The 19,239-nt window shown below is 29.3% G+C and overlaps 1 protein-coding gene across 1 annotated transcript in view; it reads left to right on the forward strand.

Moving 5' to 3' along the window:
* The window catches only part of LOC142325739 (adenylate kinase 7-like), an 85,455-nt gene that overhangs the window by 64,555 nt on the left and 1,661 nt on the right, over positions 1-19,239 (forward strand). The window contains exons 15-19 of the mRNA XM_075367773.1: positions 2,711-2,847; positions 3,187-3,224; positions 6,160-6,311; positions 9,748-9,884; positions 18,207-18,365. Coding sequence (XP_075223888.1) covers positions 2,711-2,847; positions 3,187-3,224; positions 6,160-6,311; positions 9,748-9,884; positions 18,207-18,365 — 623 coding nt within the window. The remainder of the gene's footprint in view (positions 1-2,710; positions 2,848-3,186; positions 3,225-6,159; positions 6,312-9,747; positions 9,885-18,206; positions 18,366-19,239) is intronic.

Raw genomic sequence — 19,239 nt, forward strand, 5'->3', positions numbered from 1 at the left:
TTTTTAATGCCATTTGTTTTATTCAGTTAATATTTTTAATCATGTTCTTGCCTGAGAAACTCCTAACAGAACACATTTATGCAGCCATCTCTGCATTAGATTTTTTACAATCTAAGGCTATAACTGTATCTGTAACAATATATTTTGTGAATATGTATGTCCCTGTGTCTGAGTATTTATTAAATTGTGAAAGTACTATGACATTCAATCTCTTCAGTGAGGAAAAAGCATAATCTTGTCATCAAAATTTCAAACTATTAATTAAATTTAAATATTTATTTATAATTCAAATTTGTCATAATGATGCTATAAATGTATACAACTAATTAAAAAATATATTGTTTTTAATTGTTAACTGATTGAGTAGACATGTTTGCCATTTGAACTTTTCCTCAAAATAGTTTATTTTTAAAAAAATTAAATTTGAAATAGTACTTTTTAAAATTATTTAGCAATTCAAGTGGCTTATCCTCCTTGAAAATGAAGTTTTTTTTATTGTGTTATACCTAAATCAGATGAATTAAGAAATTAGGAACTAAAATGGAACTGACCTTTTTACATTTTCGTGTAACTGGGGATCAGAACAAATAAATATATCCTCCTCCTGTTACTTCTACTTATTAAAGCATGATAAAACAATACTTTTAAAAATTTAAACAACCTCAATGCATATTATAATTTCTCACCAGAATTACATTAATTTGTTGCTTTACACTGCATGTCTCAGTCTTTGTTATGGCTAAAGGAAGTACTTGAGGTACTAGAGACACCAATTGTAATTGTTCTCTCTGAAACTAACAGCATTTACCATATTGCTAGCGAACAAAATAGAGATTTTTATTGTAAAATTGAATATCTTCTCCATTTTGGTATGCTTAGCATACCATTGTGTGACAGTATTTTTGCCTCATCCTGACCTCATAGGGGAAGACGATGTGGCAGATGAGGGGAAGATAATGAACCCCATGTGATTATTTTTGGTTGCCGCCCCCCTTCCATTCTTAGCCCTGATAAGCTCTACCAGAGGTCATCTTTTAAATCCTCTAAATCTGATTGTATGTCATGGTCATCAGTTTGGCCTTTGTCAGGATGCCACTGATGCAGATATCTTGGCAGACATTTCCATCAGTGTGTTTACTCAACTTCATCTGTCTCTAATGTTAGATATAAATTGAAGAAGCTTCATATTAGGATTCTTCCAATTTCACTCATCTATGCTAATTTGTAGCCCCTTCAATCAACTGATTTTATTTTGATTTATTTATTTTTAATATTTAATTAATTTTATAATATTTACAAAATAACAAAATCATCTGGTATAAAGTAAGTAAGCACTAAAAAAGTAAGTTCTAAATTGTTAATTCAATTTTTTTACTCTAGATTATTTATACCTTATAGTTAGATATTACAGCAGTGACAGCTGCCTTCCACACTCTAGAAATTACAGATGATTGTCTCTCCATGTTTCTTTTTCCATCCCTCCTATCTGTTGAGCTAACACAGACTGCTAACAAGGAGTTCTGAGTCTTCCTTTCCTTCACCTTTCTAGCAGTATTAACTCACACGTTTTATGATAACTTGCTGAGATATCCTTCCTAACCATTGCAGCTGTCTCTTCTTGATGCTGTCTAATATGTCAGACTCTACCTTCACTCTTCTTCCTAATTCAATCTGCAATATCATCTCAATAAACCCTTCTCTATTGAAAGCAGACCCATAGGTTACACAACTCTTCACCATTGTCTTAAATATCAGTTTTTAACACTATCAGAAACCTTACTGGAATATAACAATGAATGTAGTTACATAGTTATTACTACATTTTCATAATTTACTTGTCTCATAATATCTTAATCAGTTCAATTTTCTAATTTCTGGAAATTGTGGATAATTGATGACTCTTTAAAATATCTTTGGTAAATATATATGTGTATATAAATTTTAAATAATTTATGTAACTTGTCTAAATATATAAATTTTAAATAAGTTACATAACTTTATTTTTAAGTATATAAATGTAACTTTTAAGTTTAATTAAATTTATATTTAAAAAAATATATATTTCTTGTATTCAGTGTTGTGATACGTAATGCCCAAAATTTTTGTTAGCAGGTTTTAAGATGAATATATACACACACACACACACACACACACACACATACACACATACACGCACAAGTACCCTCCCTACACTTGTGTTGAATTTAACAATTGCCATATTTTCAACTTACAATTCAGTTCCAATACTTAAAATAAAGAGAAAAAGAAATTAATTACCTTCCAAACAACTTAGTCTAAATATTATTCTCCAGAGACAAATGTGATTATCAGGGAAAGTATGAATATTAATAATGGAAAGTATATTAATAATATTAAAGTATATTAATTATATTAAAGTATATTAAGGGAAAGTATATTAATAATGAAAACAAAGCAAACATTTCGCTAGATTATAAATAAGAGCTCAAAGGACCATTTACAATTAAACCTTCATGCAGTGTTTTTTTTATATATATATAAAACACTGCATATATATACACTTTTATATATATATCGTGCACGTGATTATAAAAAATTTAGAATCATATTTTATAAAAAATATTTTTCAAAAAGAACGTTTTTTGTAAACTAAAGTGTGCCTAAATAACTATTTTATAATAATTTTCATTTTGTATTTATGGTAATTTTACTTTATACTATATTTTTGCAGATTTAGTGATTTGCTTAGAAGCTAGCAATGATCACCTGTACAAGAACCTTTTAAGACATCAAGAAGTAATTAGAAGATATTTAACTGAAGAAGATATATTTAAAAGTATTATTAAATACAGGTTGTTTTCAACTTCCTAATCATTACGTAATTGGTGATATACTTTTATCTATGATAGAATTTGTATAAAACTTTTATATAATTTTGATTTAAATATTTTATTTATTTATTTATTTTTTTAATTACATTATGGAAAAATGGATTTTTTAACATTGTGGGATAGAAAGTACTTTGGTTCCTATTACTATTTAGAAGTTTTTTTAATGTTAATATCACACTGCATATCAGCCCCGAAAAGTGTCAAAGACCAGCATACATTTACGACAGTAAATTTTTAACTACCGACTAACTTCACTCACTGCCCAACAATTTGCTTATCTTATATGGTAAAATTTATTGCTTTGTTTCTTTTACAGCTGAATAAGTATAAGAAAACAGATAATAAAAATATAATGTAACAGGAGATTTGCTGCTTCATTTCCCATGTAAACCCTAGTATAACAATTTACACCAATTGGTTAGAGAAAAGCAACTAGTTGGTTGTTCCTTTGAGATCAATTACAAATATACATATTCATTCTACCTCGCCAGTGCAGTGTATGTTTATTGCCAGTTGCATTTATACCTATGTCTCATTTGGACACTGTCACATTCTGCTATGACGTAATTCATTATCAACTTTTCAAGCATTCTCTAACACATCACCTTGTAAGAATTCCAGGCAATGAATTTGCTGATGGAATCGCTAAGGTAATTTCTATTCAACCAGTTTTTAAGAATTTTTTTTTGTTGTTATGAAAGAACAGACATCAACAGTTATGTTCATTAGCCCAGAAAGAATTTCATTTTTTTTTCCAGTGTTAGCCAAAGATAGTTTGGTTAAATGAATGGTTGACAATTATTCGCAAAAACTGCATTATAATAATCTAATGTGCTGTCCTGGAAGTCAGTACAAAACAGCTGTTGTAAGTAAATTGTTTTATATATTTTTTTTTAGTCTGTATTCTTTCTATTAACATACTAGGTCATACTAGGTTATTCTCATGTCATCTGGTAATGTTTCCTCTATCTCTTGGATAACTGCCATGTATTGTGTGTCACAATCTACTTTATTGTCATATTATGCGACATAGTTTCATAAGTTTAAATGATATAAGTTGACGTAGTTTGAGTAATGATATGGTGAAAACTGAAATTGCTTTTTAAGTCCTCCAAGTCATAGATCTTTATACATCTCCTTTTTGTATATTGACAATTTATAATGTGAAGTTTTTTTTTAATTCATTAACTTCATACAACTGCATCTTATACAAATTATTTTTTTGAGAGATGGATTTTCACATTCATTAAGATTTTATTTAAAATTCTCTTATTAATGGGCAGCTCTGTCTTTTTTACTATTTACTTATTTAAGAATTGTACTGATCTTGAGGTCTCCCGAAGATAGGCATCTTAAAAATTCATTATTTGTGAACTTCTTACAGATTTCCTCAATGTTATAAAAAACGTTTCCTTAGTTTGCAGTGGTGTGGCGTTCTATTGCTTGCATGTCTCAGATGATAACAATACTGAATGAACAATCTATGAAAAAAAATTAAGCATTACTGTAAAATTCACATTGAATTTAATTCTACAAAAACTGGCTGTTTAAAAAATCTGACTTATTTAAAAAAATTAACTAAAACATGAAATGAAATATTGAATCTAATCCAAAGAATAAAAAAACATAACTAAAATTTCAAGAAATTAAATTTAACATATACGTTCAACATACTGTTTAAAATTACTTCTGTGCCTCTTTATAAGAAGTCTAGTGCAATGTATTTGACCTCCATTGAGAAGTGGTAGTATCTATCCTTTAATCCACAGGGTGAGGTTAGATTAGATGACTCGCTATAAATTCATCACGTGAAACTGTAAATAGGTTTAAGTACTTATAGTTTAAGTGAATAAATATTAAACGTAGTACATTATCCTTACTAATATAAACAAGTCCAGTTGCTTCAAATGATCCTCTCTGCCATTCAGTTACACAACATTAATTAATTTTTTATTAATAATGTTATTTTCAAAAATTAATATACCAATTAATTAATTAATTAATTAATTAGTTTATCATTCCTATCCTATCACCACTTGTTTGCCTCTAATTTTAAAGCAGTACAGGGTTTGACAGTCTTTTGCTCAGAATTCATTCAGACAAAACCTATTGACATGAAATTTGGACAGTAATTAGGGAATAACTCGAGGAACAAAAGTTATATAGTGGCAATGTGTGCTTTTACCCTGGGATTGGATGCCACCCCTTCTCGAGGGTGTAAATTGTTTCATTCAAAATAACCGCAGAAATCAATGGAGGAATAAATTTAAGCAGAAAATGTTTCTGTAGGTGCAATACAAACCAAGTTATGCCTCGTTGAAGGTAACTTTTTGTTCACCAAAAACAGAAGTCGAATGTTTCAATGTTAAATAATGGAAAAACAGAATCTTTTTCGAGAAAAACTTATAGGATAATTTTCAAAGTACTTGAAAAGACTTTTAATTAGCTTTGGTAAAAGTCATTAGCATGAAAAGTAACAGAGTTATAATGAAAATAATACGGTTGCTTCATGTTTTCCGCAAGAACTTTTTTTTCATCATTACGGTGGATTCTAATGGTTGCAATGTTGTAACATATCACAAATTATGTTACAGAATATGGAACAATGTTTTTTTCTACACATCTACGTGATTTTGAGCTACAAAACACTTACATCTATAATTATAACAATTTATTTCATAAGTGGTAGTTATTAAGGATTGAAAAATTGCAATAAATCATAAATTATATAATAAACAGTAAAGGATTTTAATTCATTATAAATGTACCATTAAAACATTTCAAACTGTTGAAAACTAATTTTTTTTTTAAATTTCATCATAAAGGTTGAAACGTAGTAAAACTTCTTAAATTATTTTCCACAACATAAAAGAATGTTTATTCTACATATTTAAACATGATTTCAATTTATGAAACATTTAGATGTATGGTTTTTGAATTTTTTTTAAAAAGGGTAGTTATCACTCCCCCCCCCCACCCAAAGCACACATCAGGATCATGCAACTTTTGAAGTAGAGGGTTAGATAAGCTTAATTACAAATTTTCATGAAAATTTATGTTGTCTGAAAGAATTCTGAGATAATACTCTATATTTACTAGCAAACACTGGACTACTAAAACTAGTTTGAAATTTGTTAAACTAATAACAAATTTTAGATTAATTATTTTTATTTCACCTACTATTTTAAAATAATAAAATATTTATAAATAATAAAATAATTAAAAGTTACTTACTATATATGTTTTATTATTTTGAGTTTAATATATTTGCTTTTATTATTCTTAACAGGAAACAGAATACAGATGAAAACACTCCATTAATATTCTTTGACAATATTGAATTATATCCCCACATATTTAATGTCGAAGAAGATAAAACTCCACATCTTGACCAAATAATAGAAAAGATTCTGCATATTGCTGGATCACCTCAAAATTATGGTCTAAATTTTTTGTATTATTTTACATTAATGTTTTTTAAACTTTGAACCTTTTAGTTAACATATACTATATAAAAATTTTTGAAACTTAAAAAAAAAATATTGAACCCATAAATCAACATATGAAATGTAAAATATGAAATTTTTGAATAAAACAAGTGAAAAATTTCAGGCACATGGAAATGCAAATAGAAATAATATGGAATGTAAAGAGATCTTATCGAAGACATGCTCTTAATTTTTCATTGATAAAATAGTTGGAAGTGTTGATGAATGTGACGTTTTAAATAATTTTCAAACTCTAAAATAAACATTTAAAAAGTGGTCAAATATTATATTGTACCATCTACATGCACACAAAAAAATATATATATTATTTTTTTTAACATAATAAGAAAATCTACAAATACATTAAATGAAACAACTCAACAAATTAAATTAAAAAATTTATCATATGTTATGGATCATATCAGAAAAAGTGGGTCGTATGCGTAGTGGTCACATATGCTATTCAATCACGTAATAGATAAGTTTTGCAATTCTTCAAAACAGATGGCATCATTACTAGTAATAAAGGAACCATGCAAAATAATAATGAATAGATTCGTAGTAAGCAGATTCCAATAAGTAGAAAATAAGCCACTTTTTTATATTTGTTTTTTTTTAAGAAATGTCTTGCCTTTTGGTGGTAGGAATATTTAATTGTATTGCAATAATTTCTCTTTTATTTGCAACAGTTATCTTTTTATCTTTTAAAGATAAAAAGATAGATTCAAATCCAGTAGAAGCAACAATACTGTTATTTGCGATGATTATATAATGGAATGCATATCCCTTCCTTGAAATCGACTAGAACTACAAGAGGTGTCTGGAATTAACACACAGTTGCTTATAACTAGCATATGAAAAGAGATAGTAAAATGAAACTAATATGGCATAAAAATAATTTTGTTTACTACAAAAGTTTTCATTTATTATTCTACGTTGTCACCAAACACATTTTTCTTCGCCTACATATTTCTTCAAATGGAGAACAAGTTTTCTTATTCCATCAATGAAGAAAGTTAGTGATCTAAAACCTCACTGAATCCCTTAGTTCATCATTTGTGTTGAAATGCTTACACCTAACATTATCACTCTTTAATTGTAGATAGAACTGAAAATCACAGGCGCCAAATCTGTTGATTATTGAGTGTGGATTGGATTAAAATTTCAACTTCAAAAGAACCTTAGAAGTTTCATGCAATATGTGTGGCTGAGCATTATTATATAGTAGAATAATTGGCTCCATGAATTGTTGAACACAACACACATCTAAAGTCAAGCCATTTTCGTGGTAGTCAGTCACATGAATGTGTTTGAAATCCCAGAGCACTATCAAAAAAAGTATTTGCAGCAACTCGTGTTTTGAATTTTTTTGGTTGTAGTGATCCATAGTGTCACTATTCCATGTTCTCCCACTTTTTCTGAATTGTAATGATGCACCGAAGTTTATCTCCCGCCACAATATTGAAAAGGAAGTCATCTCCTGCATCGCAATATGAGAAATTAAAATAAATAGTTGGTTTCAAAAAAATTCAAAATCCATTTAAACTGAAAAAAATAAAAAAATCCTTTCTTAGTATGCATTTACACTCTAAAAAGAACATGCATACAAATTTTCATCAGTTTATCTTCAGTATTTTTTGTTGCTGTGCATTGATGAATCAATCAATCAGTTGGTCAGGAGAAGTTGCTTTATAGGTACAGATAATTGCTTCTGGTTTTTACTCATCTAATGTTACTATTTGATGTTATGTTATGTTACTATTTGATGTTTTATGTTATTATTATCGATGTTATTATACGTTATGTTATTTGAATGAAAATAATCTTAATCCCTGTTGTATAGTTATTGATTGTTTTGTTTTCTGTACATTTATAACTTTACGTAAAAAAATTTCCTTTGTGCCTTAATTAGAAATTAACATCATGCCTATTTAAGTAGCACACTTACTCATTCTTGATAAGATCTATTATCATAATTATTTTCCAGTCTACGAGGGTTATTTTTTCAAGGTCCGATCGGTCACGAAATAAACACCTACACAAAAATCGGATGAATCTTTGCGCATATGTGTTGCGTAGCGTCTCTTGTATGGCCTTCAATCACGCCATGTCACTTCGTTTAGTTCTGAACATGCAGCTAGCACGTAAACATGTCTATAACAATAGCATCTCCCGCCAAGTGTGAAGTGCGTGCGGTAATTCAATTTCTTCAGGCTGAGGGGTGTAATGCAGTTGAAATTCATCGACGAATAAGTAATGTGTATGGTGAAACTTCAATGAGTGACAGCAAAGTGCGACAATGGTGCAGGAACTTTAAAGAAAGACGTACAGATGTTCATGATGCAGGCGATCAGGGAAGGAAGCGAGTGTCAACTGATGATTTCATTGAGCGAATGGATGAGGCAATTTGAGAAAATCGTCAGTTCACAATTTCTGTATTAAGTGATTTGTTTCCTGAAATTTCAAGGTCAGCTCTCTACACCATTGTGAGTGAGAGACTTCAGTACCGCAAACTGTGTGCAAGATTGGTTCTCATGACGCTGTATAACCATCACAAAACAAAGAGAATGGATGCCTCCCTAACGTTTCTCCAGCGCTACCACAATGAAGGAGAAGATTTTTTGAACAAAATTGTAAAAGGGATGAGACATGGGTCCATTTCAAAACTGAAGAAACAAAAGAACAATCCAAACACTGGATGCATTCTCATTCTCCCAGTAAACCAAAGAAGTTGAAGTGAACCTTTTCCAACAGAAAGTGTATGGCTACTGTGTTCGGGACCAGAATGGTGTTCTCTTGGTGGAATTCATGGAACATGGCACGAACCATCACTGCAGCCTCATACTGCGTGACTCAACGTCTACGACGAGCAATTCAGAATAAGCGGAGAGGAATGTTGTCATCAGGCATTGTCTTTCTCCATGACAATTCTCACCGCACACTGCAGTGGTAACAAAGAAGCTCCTGCAGCGTTTTTGATGGGAAGTGTTTGATCACCCACCATACAGCCTGGACTTGGCTTCATCCAATTTTCACCTCTTTGCTCACATGAAACGCTGGCTAGGAGGACAACATTTTGGCACAGACATTGAGCTGCAGACCAGCATAGAAACATGGCTGAAAACATAGGCGGCTCCATTCTATGACGAGGGTATTGGAAAGTTGGTACCATGCTACGACAAATGTCTAAATCGGAGTGGCGACTATGTAGAGAAATAGCGTAACTATGTAATTGTTACAAATAAAAAATGTTTTTTTTTCACTGTTTCAATTTCGTGACCGATCGGACCTGAAAAAAAAATAACCCTCGTATATAAAAATAAAGATTTATTTAGTTAATTTTAAAAGGCAGTAAAATTGTTAATTGAACTTATTTATGTATATTTTAGAAACTATTATACAACAAGAGAGTGAAAAATTAAAAAAAGAACAATTGGAAAGAACTCATCATGAAAGTAAAACTAAAAGGTTTAAGGAGACAAAAAAATTAAGAAGATCAGTTATAAAGAAAAAATTACAATTATGGGTAAATGTAGTTAATTATGTATTTGTATTTTTTTTTAACATACAGATTCAATGAATGAACATTACAACCAACATTTTTATCTTTTGTTAAAAATTATTATTTGCTAATATAAGACTTACTAATGAGAGCTGATAAGCTAATAAAAAGATTAAGATAGAAAAAAAACATTATTTATGTAAGTTAAGAATATAATAATATTGTAAAGGCTCTTATAATGACTATTTGTAAAATCTAAACTATCATTCTACGAGTCATCGGAGAAATTTAAACATGTATTGTGAAGGGTGCAGATTGCTAAATCTTGTCTTCCTGTATGAAAGGTAGCTTGAGCCCAGTTCAGATAGTTGTTTAATGTATCTCTCTATAATAATATTATGGGAACTGATTTAAAGTATTATATGAAGAGAGTTGTCGAAGAGAAAGGTACAATATTGAGTGAAATGAATGTAACTTCACGTGAAAGGAAATACTTCAACTAAACCCCTTAAACAAAAAGATCTTTTTTGTTTAAGTAATATACAATATTAAATCCACCAAAATTCTGAAATAGTGAAGTAGTTATTAGGTTTAGTGCTTGGTTTATATAGTTACTCATTTTGACTATTTCTTACATCTGCTAGTCGTTACAAGACATGCTCCTATTGTGTGTTAACATCACATCAGTTGCAAATTTTCTCTAGAACAATTTGCATTTAGGTTATCACTGAACAAAGAAGAGGTCAAAATTCAAAGAAAATTTAACAGGATTTGGTTGTAAGAATATTGTCAAATGCCCCAGTTATTTTACAGAAGTCTAAATAGTTAATTTAAATGCCAAAAAGAATGGAAAAAATTATCAACCAGTCTTGTTATGCATTTAAGAAGACAGTAAGCACTGCTCAGTTAACAAAAACACTTAACAATATAGAGACTACTATTAAGAAGAAAATTGATTCCAATTTAGCAGGAATTAAAGGATTGGGAGGTAGATTTTCTAGAGCTATTTAATAAAGAAGAAAATCCTTTTTTTTGTACCAGCAGTTGCACTGCTGCTACTGAAGAGTACAAGGAACAGAAGAACAATAATATTCTGATGAAAGGGATTGATATGGTTGTAACAAAAATTAACACTGAGAAAAAGAAGAAAAGTTCTAATAAAATTTCATACATTGAAAGAGATGAAACAAAAGGTCTAATAATTCCTGAGCTTTAAAGAATAATTATGTATTGCAGCAAATGAAATTAAATAAATTATAACTAGAAAAAAAAGATGTTGGATATTTTTGACAGGGAGATCACCATGATAAAATTCTGTAGCCTAAACCTCCCAGCAGTCATGCTACCCTGTATTATTGTGAAGTCACAAAAAGTACTTAATACTTAAAGTTGAGTTGAAGTAACCACTTCATTTTACTCATATCAGCCATTAAATATTATTCTTCTCTCAGTGTTTTCTCTAAGGCTAACCTGAGGTTGTACCACTTCATCTCTAAATCCTAACAACATGAACGCTTCTGGCCACTCGGCATTGATGTTAATAAATTTTTCATTAGTTCTGGATATGGTCTGTATGTTTATACCAGCATTTCTGTTTATTTACTCATCTGCAAACAGAGCCGAGTTACCTACATGAGTACAATCAAATGCTCCTACTAGTTGGCATCTGAAAACATGTTTGCCATATAACTTTAGTCTCATTTTTTCCCTTTTTTTTGTTAGGGAAATGGGTCTATTTATTTAGTTTTTCAATGATACGATTCATTACATAATTTATAGCTTTGTATATCATCAAGCACTGAACTCCAATATCTTCAGTTATACTGGTTTGGAATCCCGAATCACTGACAAAATAAAGGAACACCTCTATTTTTTCTTTGGTGACAGAGCCCTTCCTCTTGTTCAAAATTTTCTGACAAAACATTTTCCATTAAGAAATTAATATTTTTATTTTCAAAATCGAATAATTATTTACATTTGTCAATTGTCACCTTTCTTTTTACATTTTTTCATGAATTTGCATATATAGCTATAATCAAATATGCTGCCTTACAGACTTTTTTCTTTTTCTGTTTAGCCTCCAAAACCACCTTAATTTCATGGAAAATCTATCTGTAAAATTGATTTATAGAGGAGGAGGTACCATATCATACACTTACTACATTTTATTGTATATTTTTGTATTTTTATTGAACATTTATTTGTTTTGTATTAGATGTATTTAAAACATTATTTCCTTCTTACTGTACTTTATATTTTTATTTAAAATTTTGTTTTTAATTTATTTTCCAATTATTAATTTAGTTGTTAGTGTATTTTTTTTATGTTATTGTAACTAGTTTATATTATTCAAAAGAAGCCAATCTCTGAATTTTTTCTATATACCTTCAGAAGTTAATAAATAGATTATTTATTATTAATAAATAGATTTAATTGTTATTATATTCATATTTAATTTGATAAATTATTATTCATTATAGATGTATTTCTAAGAATTATTAACACCTCTTGCAGTATGACTTAAAATTCTTGTTTAGGTTGAAAACATTCAGTGCAGTTTTGTAGAAAATTTCTCACTTAATTTTTCATATGACGCTGAGTTGTATAATTGTTAAAGATTATTTTAAAATTAATAGTTAATATTAATTTAATTAATAGTTGGAATTATTAATCACTAAAATTCTTAATAGAAGACTATGAAATTTTGATTGTATATTCACTTGTCTTCTTTTTTATTAAAGAAAGATCAGAAATAATTTATTTTCACTTCCCATTACTTTTCATTTTGTAAACCATTTCAGTATTCACTTTGTAGTGAACTACTTATAGAACACATAAAGATCTCAGTTAATTTTTATTGTTCAGGATATTCATTATCAATTCAATCTATTTCCACAATTCCACACAAAAATTATAAATATTCAAGTATACAATAATAGTTAAGTACAAAGTTAAAATATAATGTACAATGTTATAATAAGAAACAGTACAAATGTTAAGTAGTAAAATACAAATGTTGTAATACCCATAGTAAATATGTAAAATAACAGAAATTAAATTTTTTATTCAGTAAATGGAAAGGTGGTTAGGTAACTCATTAAAAATTTTAATTTGCATTGAGATACCATCACAAGAAATAAAGGAACAATATTATGCTTAGGCTTAATAATTTGAACTAAATTACCCAGATTTTATTACAACATATCAGTTTAATATGATGATATATTGTAATTCTCTCCACTGTCTGGAGAGAAGGCATGATTTGTAAGGTCCTCCGTGTAATCCCATGCAAACTAACAGCTCGCCTCCTTAATAACATGTTGAATAACAGATTGTTCCAGTTATCATGGAATCTGATATAAGCTCACCGAGGAAACTAAAAAACGGCCTGCCACAAGGGTTTGTACTTGTGCCTCTCCTTTTCAGCGTCTATGTTGCAGACATGCCAGAGACAAGATCTAAAAAGCATGGCTAGACCGATGACTGGGTGCTAACAAAAATGTAGGTCATTTGAAGAGTTGGAGGAGGTCCTGATGGCTGACCTGGAGAAACTGGGAAGGTACTTCTGGAGATGGCGCCTCCAACCAAATGCTAGTAAAACAGAGGTGTCATGCTTCCATCTTAGTAACAAGTTTGCTAATAGGGAGCTTAAAATTCTATTCAAGAATACATGGCTCTTTCACAATAAGACACCAAAATACCTAGGTGTGACATTTGATAGAACGCTTTCATTTAAGGAGCACCTAATGAAAACTGCAGAGAAATTGAAAACAAGAAACAACATTATACATAAGCTCTGTAGAACAACATGGGGTGTATTGGCTTCCAGTTTGTGCAAAACGGCTCTGAACCTGGTCTTCTTGGCTGCTGAATACTGTGTGCCAGTGTGGCCTAACAGCCCTTATGTTCATAGAATTGATGCTCAACTTAATAATGCTATGAGAATGATTGCCGGGGTTATCAGATCTATTCCCGTGAAATGGTTCCTGGTATTGGCCACATACCACCACCAAACCTGCGCCGTATGAACGCTCTTGTAAGAGAGTATAAGAAGATTATGGACAATCAAAACCTACCAATACATGAGAATATTGAGGATGCCAATCGTGGTCGCCTTCGATCTAGAAAGCCACCTATCAAAACAGTAATTGCTACCACAGAAAACAGATTTAACCTGACTGACGCCTGGTGTCAAGAATGGACCACAAAGCAGGATAACCAACTCCCTTGTATTACTCAAAGGCCACCGGGTTTTGACTTGCCATGTAAGACTTGGTCAACGCTAAACGGAATACAAACTCAGCATGGTAGGTGCACCTATTAACTGTATAAATGGGGTAAAACACAGACGCCCCTTTGTGAGTATGGTGAAAATCAAACTGTTAGACACATCATGGAAGTTTGCCCTAGGACAGCTTATGAAGGGAATCGTGAAGATTTCCTGATGGTGACAACAGAATCAGTAGCATATATTAGTTTGTTAGATCTTTGTAATTTTTACTGTAATTGGTGTTGTGTTTTGGTGCCATATGCTAAATAAATCAGTTTAATACTGTTTTGTAGCCTTCATTATAAGACCTAAGTTAAAATATTTTTCAAAGGAGCCTATTCTAAATTACTCTAACAAAAGAAATTATTTTCAGTTAATCAGTGGAAACTCAATACTTTCAAATGAGAACATTCAATCATTAAGAGCTCTAAAAAATTTTATCATTGTTGAACAAGATGTAACAAGGGTAGGCAATTAATTAAAGATTTTGGGTGCCCAACATGTGTAAAAGCACTAGGAATGCTTTATTATTGGCTTGAGTGACAAGGTTTTGTAACTTTAATCTACCAGAGTGTACATTAAATTACCCGCTAAGTGCCCACTCCTGATATAAAAAGTTCTCATACTTAATACACATATAATGCCTAAAAGGAAAAATATTAATTTGTAAAAAGAAAAGGAATGCATTTTCAGGAATGCATGAATCAAGATCATAATGCATGTCTTATTTTAATTGTTCAAAGTTGTATTGTTGTAGCACAGAGCCATAACATCAACAAAACAGCTTAAAAAAGCTGGTTCTTGAAAGAACCAAAGCTTAAATTATTAATAAATACTATAAAAAGAATAGGTCCAAGGGCAGACCCTTGAGAAACTCCAAAAGCACTGCACTGACCTTTGATTTTTACTCATTGAAATTTTTCAATTAAGTAACTTCTAAACCATTTCCTATAAAAACCTGCATCTGACAAATAAGACAGTAAAATATTGTGATCTGCAGCATCAAATGTTTTAATGATGTGTATGAGTGTACCAACTACATAAACATATATGTAAAGACCAGATATATGCCAGATAGAAATTTTAATAAAGCATCATCTAATGATTTGCCTTTAATAAAGCCAAATTGATTTAGTAAAGAAAATTTATAACCTGAAAAAACTTAAACATCTTTTTTCACTATTTTCTCAACTATCTTTGAGAAAACTTAAACAAGGATATCAGTCTATAATTATTTAAGTCTAAATAATTTCCCTTTTTGAACAAAGGAACGACTACTGCAGATTTTAAGACCGATGGAAATTTTTGACTTTCAAAACTCAGGTTGATCAAAAAGGCCAAAACTGGAGATAAAATATCCTCAACTTCTTTTATAGAAAATTCTGAAATACCATCAATCGCTTTATTTAACTTCAACCCTTCTGTAACCAAAGCTACTTCTACTGCACATTTAGGAGAAAAATAGAAAGAGTTACATGTGAGAGTTTTTGGGAAAAGTAGTTTATTCCTATTTTTATTCAGTACCAAAGAAGAGTCAAATTCTTTTTTAAATCATTTGTAATATTTACAAAGAAGTTATTGAATTCTTTTCTTTAATCATCGTTGGTTCCATAATAACCAAGGAATCATCTTACCCTATCAAAACTAAATTTGCCCCCTACCATAATACACTATCAATTGTCTGCCATTGTTTTTTTACGTTTTTATTTTTTTAATAATTTTGAGTAGCAACTGTTTTTCTACTTTAAATATATTTTTTTAGACATTCACTGTAACTTTTAAAAAGGTCTGTAACCTTTTATCATACAAACTGATTTAATTTTTGTAACCTCTTTTAATAATTTCTTAAGGATATAACTAACAACTGAAAAACAATTACTACATCGTCTAGATAAATTCATTTCCAATCAAATATACTTAAATTCATCTTTAAAATATCATAATTTATTTTCTTTAGTCCATTTCTAATTATATTTTTAAAAATTCCAATAATTGCCCTGAAGAAATGATTCATGATTTGAAACTAATTTCCTTTTGTCCTAAAATACATGTGATCCAAACAGTTTGAACTATTACCAAATACTGGAGTTGGAGTATACATTAATTTTCGTTCAACCCAAATCTAGCCATAATAGTTCAGTATTTTAAAGTCTGGGGTGAATCTTTTAATATGCAAGTATTTAAATTGCGTACAACTAGTAAATTATCCTCATGGAAGCATACTAATACAATATTTAATTCTGGAAAGAAACTATTCAGCGCAAATCTAATCTTAGATAGCAATAACAGAGAAAGAGAGAGTTTGAGATAAGGATAGCAAAAACTGAGAGTAATGATTTATATAAAATATGTTTGTTAAATTCACATTCTTTTAACCATATTTCAAGTATTAATATACCATCAGGTCATTTATTTAATGAATTAATATAAATCAAAAATGAAAAACGTTTTCTAAAAGTTTAAACTATTTATATTCTGGTACATTACTACAAATTGATTATTGCCGACACAAAAATCATTAGCAAGTGAAAGTCAACTATTTAAATTTACTGCCATTCAGAGTGTAGAAGAGAGTTATTTACTAATAAAAATAAATTAAATTAAATTATGACATTTTTATTATCAGTTTCCATGTTAGACTGATAAGGTAGATAAGTCTACCTTATTCACGTTCAATCAAGTTTTCATTGACTTTTACCTCCAATATTTTGATTTTATTTTTAAAGTCGACGTTCTTCTGCTTAAGATTTTCAGTCAAGCTGTAAAACATTCTACTGAAGCTTGTTCATCCAAAAGTTTCTTTTGATCATTTATCATACCTTGCAAGTATTCAAAGGACATGTTTAATTTCTTTCTCCATCCATGATCTATCTTCTTTAGCTTCTTGTAGCATGAGAATAACCTGAGATAGATTGGCATTCCCTTCCTCTGCATTACTAGTAACTTGCATACTCTTTTGTCAAATCAAATCTGGCAGCGCCAGATTTGTGTTGCCACAAGTAAGGTGGCAACACTGTTTACAATCACTGCATGAGACTTTGTGTTGAAACCATTATACATACTTTTCGATTTATCAACTTCTTAATAAATTGATAGAAATACATATTAGTTAATCTAATTTGTTTTATTAGAGTATTTATGTATTACTTATATATTATTATGTATTTATTATATATAAATATATAATAACAACTAACATATATTATATATTTATATTATTATTAATATAAATACTTATATTTTATAATGTATTATGTATTACTCATGTATTATTTATGTATTTATATGTTACAATTTACTTGTAAAAAATCAAAAAAAGAATTATGATGAATAATTTACATAAGTCAACTTTGATTACTACTCTGTAATTTATTTTTTTATGAACCGAAAATATCTGGTTATTATTTTATTCAAATACTAGTTATGAATACAATTTTAGTTAGTTATTTTAACCTTCTTTTCTGAGCTAAATAACATCCTGGAATGTAAATGTTCTTCCTATTCTCACAAGTTCCCTGCTATGAATTGCAAATTCATTTGAGGAAATTTGCTTACCATGGCATAATTAAAATAGAGATGATGTGAAGTTCAAAATTGTGATATATATATATATATATATATATATATATATATAAATTATAATAATAATAATAATAATAAATGATAAATTCTCGGTTGGATGGTAAAATAACAGAAAGACAAAATATTCAGAACCCAAATAAGTTCGATATAAATATGCAGAAATATATTTAAATCACAAACATTCCATATTATAATTATTCAGGTAAAAACAACCATTTTACAATATAATGATATTACTTATGATATAACACAATGTTTCGCCTGCAATACGAGGCTTTATCAAGTAGCTTAATGTTATGTTTTAAGTAATAATATCATAATATTGTAAAATGGTTGTTTTTTATCTGATGAATTATAATATGAAATATTTGTGATCTAAATATTTTTCTGCATATTTATATTTATTTTTATTATTTGCATAGCGACTTATTTGGGATCTGTATATTTTGTGTTCCTGTTTTATATATATATATATTTTTTTTTTTTTTCAATAGGCTGATCAGGTTGATAGAATGAAAGAAGAAGAAGAGGAAATATTGGCAAAAGAGAGCCTACCTTTACGACATTATCTGATAAAATTTGTATTCCCAACATTGACAAATGGGTTAATTGAGATTGCTTCTGTTAAACCTGATGATCCTATTGACTATCTGGTAAGGCAGTTTATATGCTTTATATTGAATCATTTGTATTTACCATATCTATGAAAAATGATTGATGGCTTGTAAAATATTCAGAAGTGATTGTTTGTAGTACTTTAAAAAGCACTTAAATTCTCTGTTCATTATCAAAATTGTTGTTTTTGGAATGGGTAATTAACATATATATTATTAATTTATACCCTTCTATAAAATCCATATTTTCATTAATTATTTTAATGATTATCTGTATATATATACCTTTCTGTATAACTTCTATATAGATATACCCACTTGCCCAATTCAGCAGAATATTTATTTGGGTTATTCGTAGTAATATTTTTTAGACTGGTGATTTGTAACTTCAGCGTACCCTGATTCAACTCTTAGTTAAAGATAGTTCCTTTTTACTGAGTTTGAACTGTTGAATTACTTATATTTTGCTTATTGGTGTTTAATTAATGGCAGGTCTCAGGAATGACCCTTATAAAGTTTTACTGTTCTTACAGATTAATCAGATGCTGTATAATCACAAAGAATGAATAAGAATTAAATCACGTGTAAACTTTATGTAACTATGGAATTTATTTTCCTTAATTAAGTTTATATTATGTATTAACAAAATGTTGCTATACATTCTCAATAGCAACTCTGATATAATAATTTTCAGTAATATGTATGATTATAAGATATGAATGTTAGAAAAGATTAGAAGATTTTTAATTTGAAAGTAGAGAAAATTTAATTAACAGATAATATTTAAAATCCGATGCAGAGAGATACCCATCATAGGGGAATGCACCAGGCTGTTAATAGTCGGGCCTTACAATATTAAGTCATAGAGGCTGATTATAAATAGATTCTTGATCTATAGAAATATATGAGTCAG

This window comes from Lycorma delicatula, chromosome 5 (genome assembly GCF_047948215.1).
Source record: "Lycorma delicatula isolate Av1 chromosome 5, ASM4794821v1, whole genome shotgun sequence".
NCBI lineage: Eukaryota > Metazoa > Arthropoda > Insecta > Hemiptera > Fulgoridae > Lycorma > Lycorma delicatula.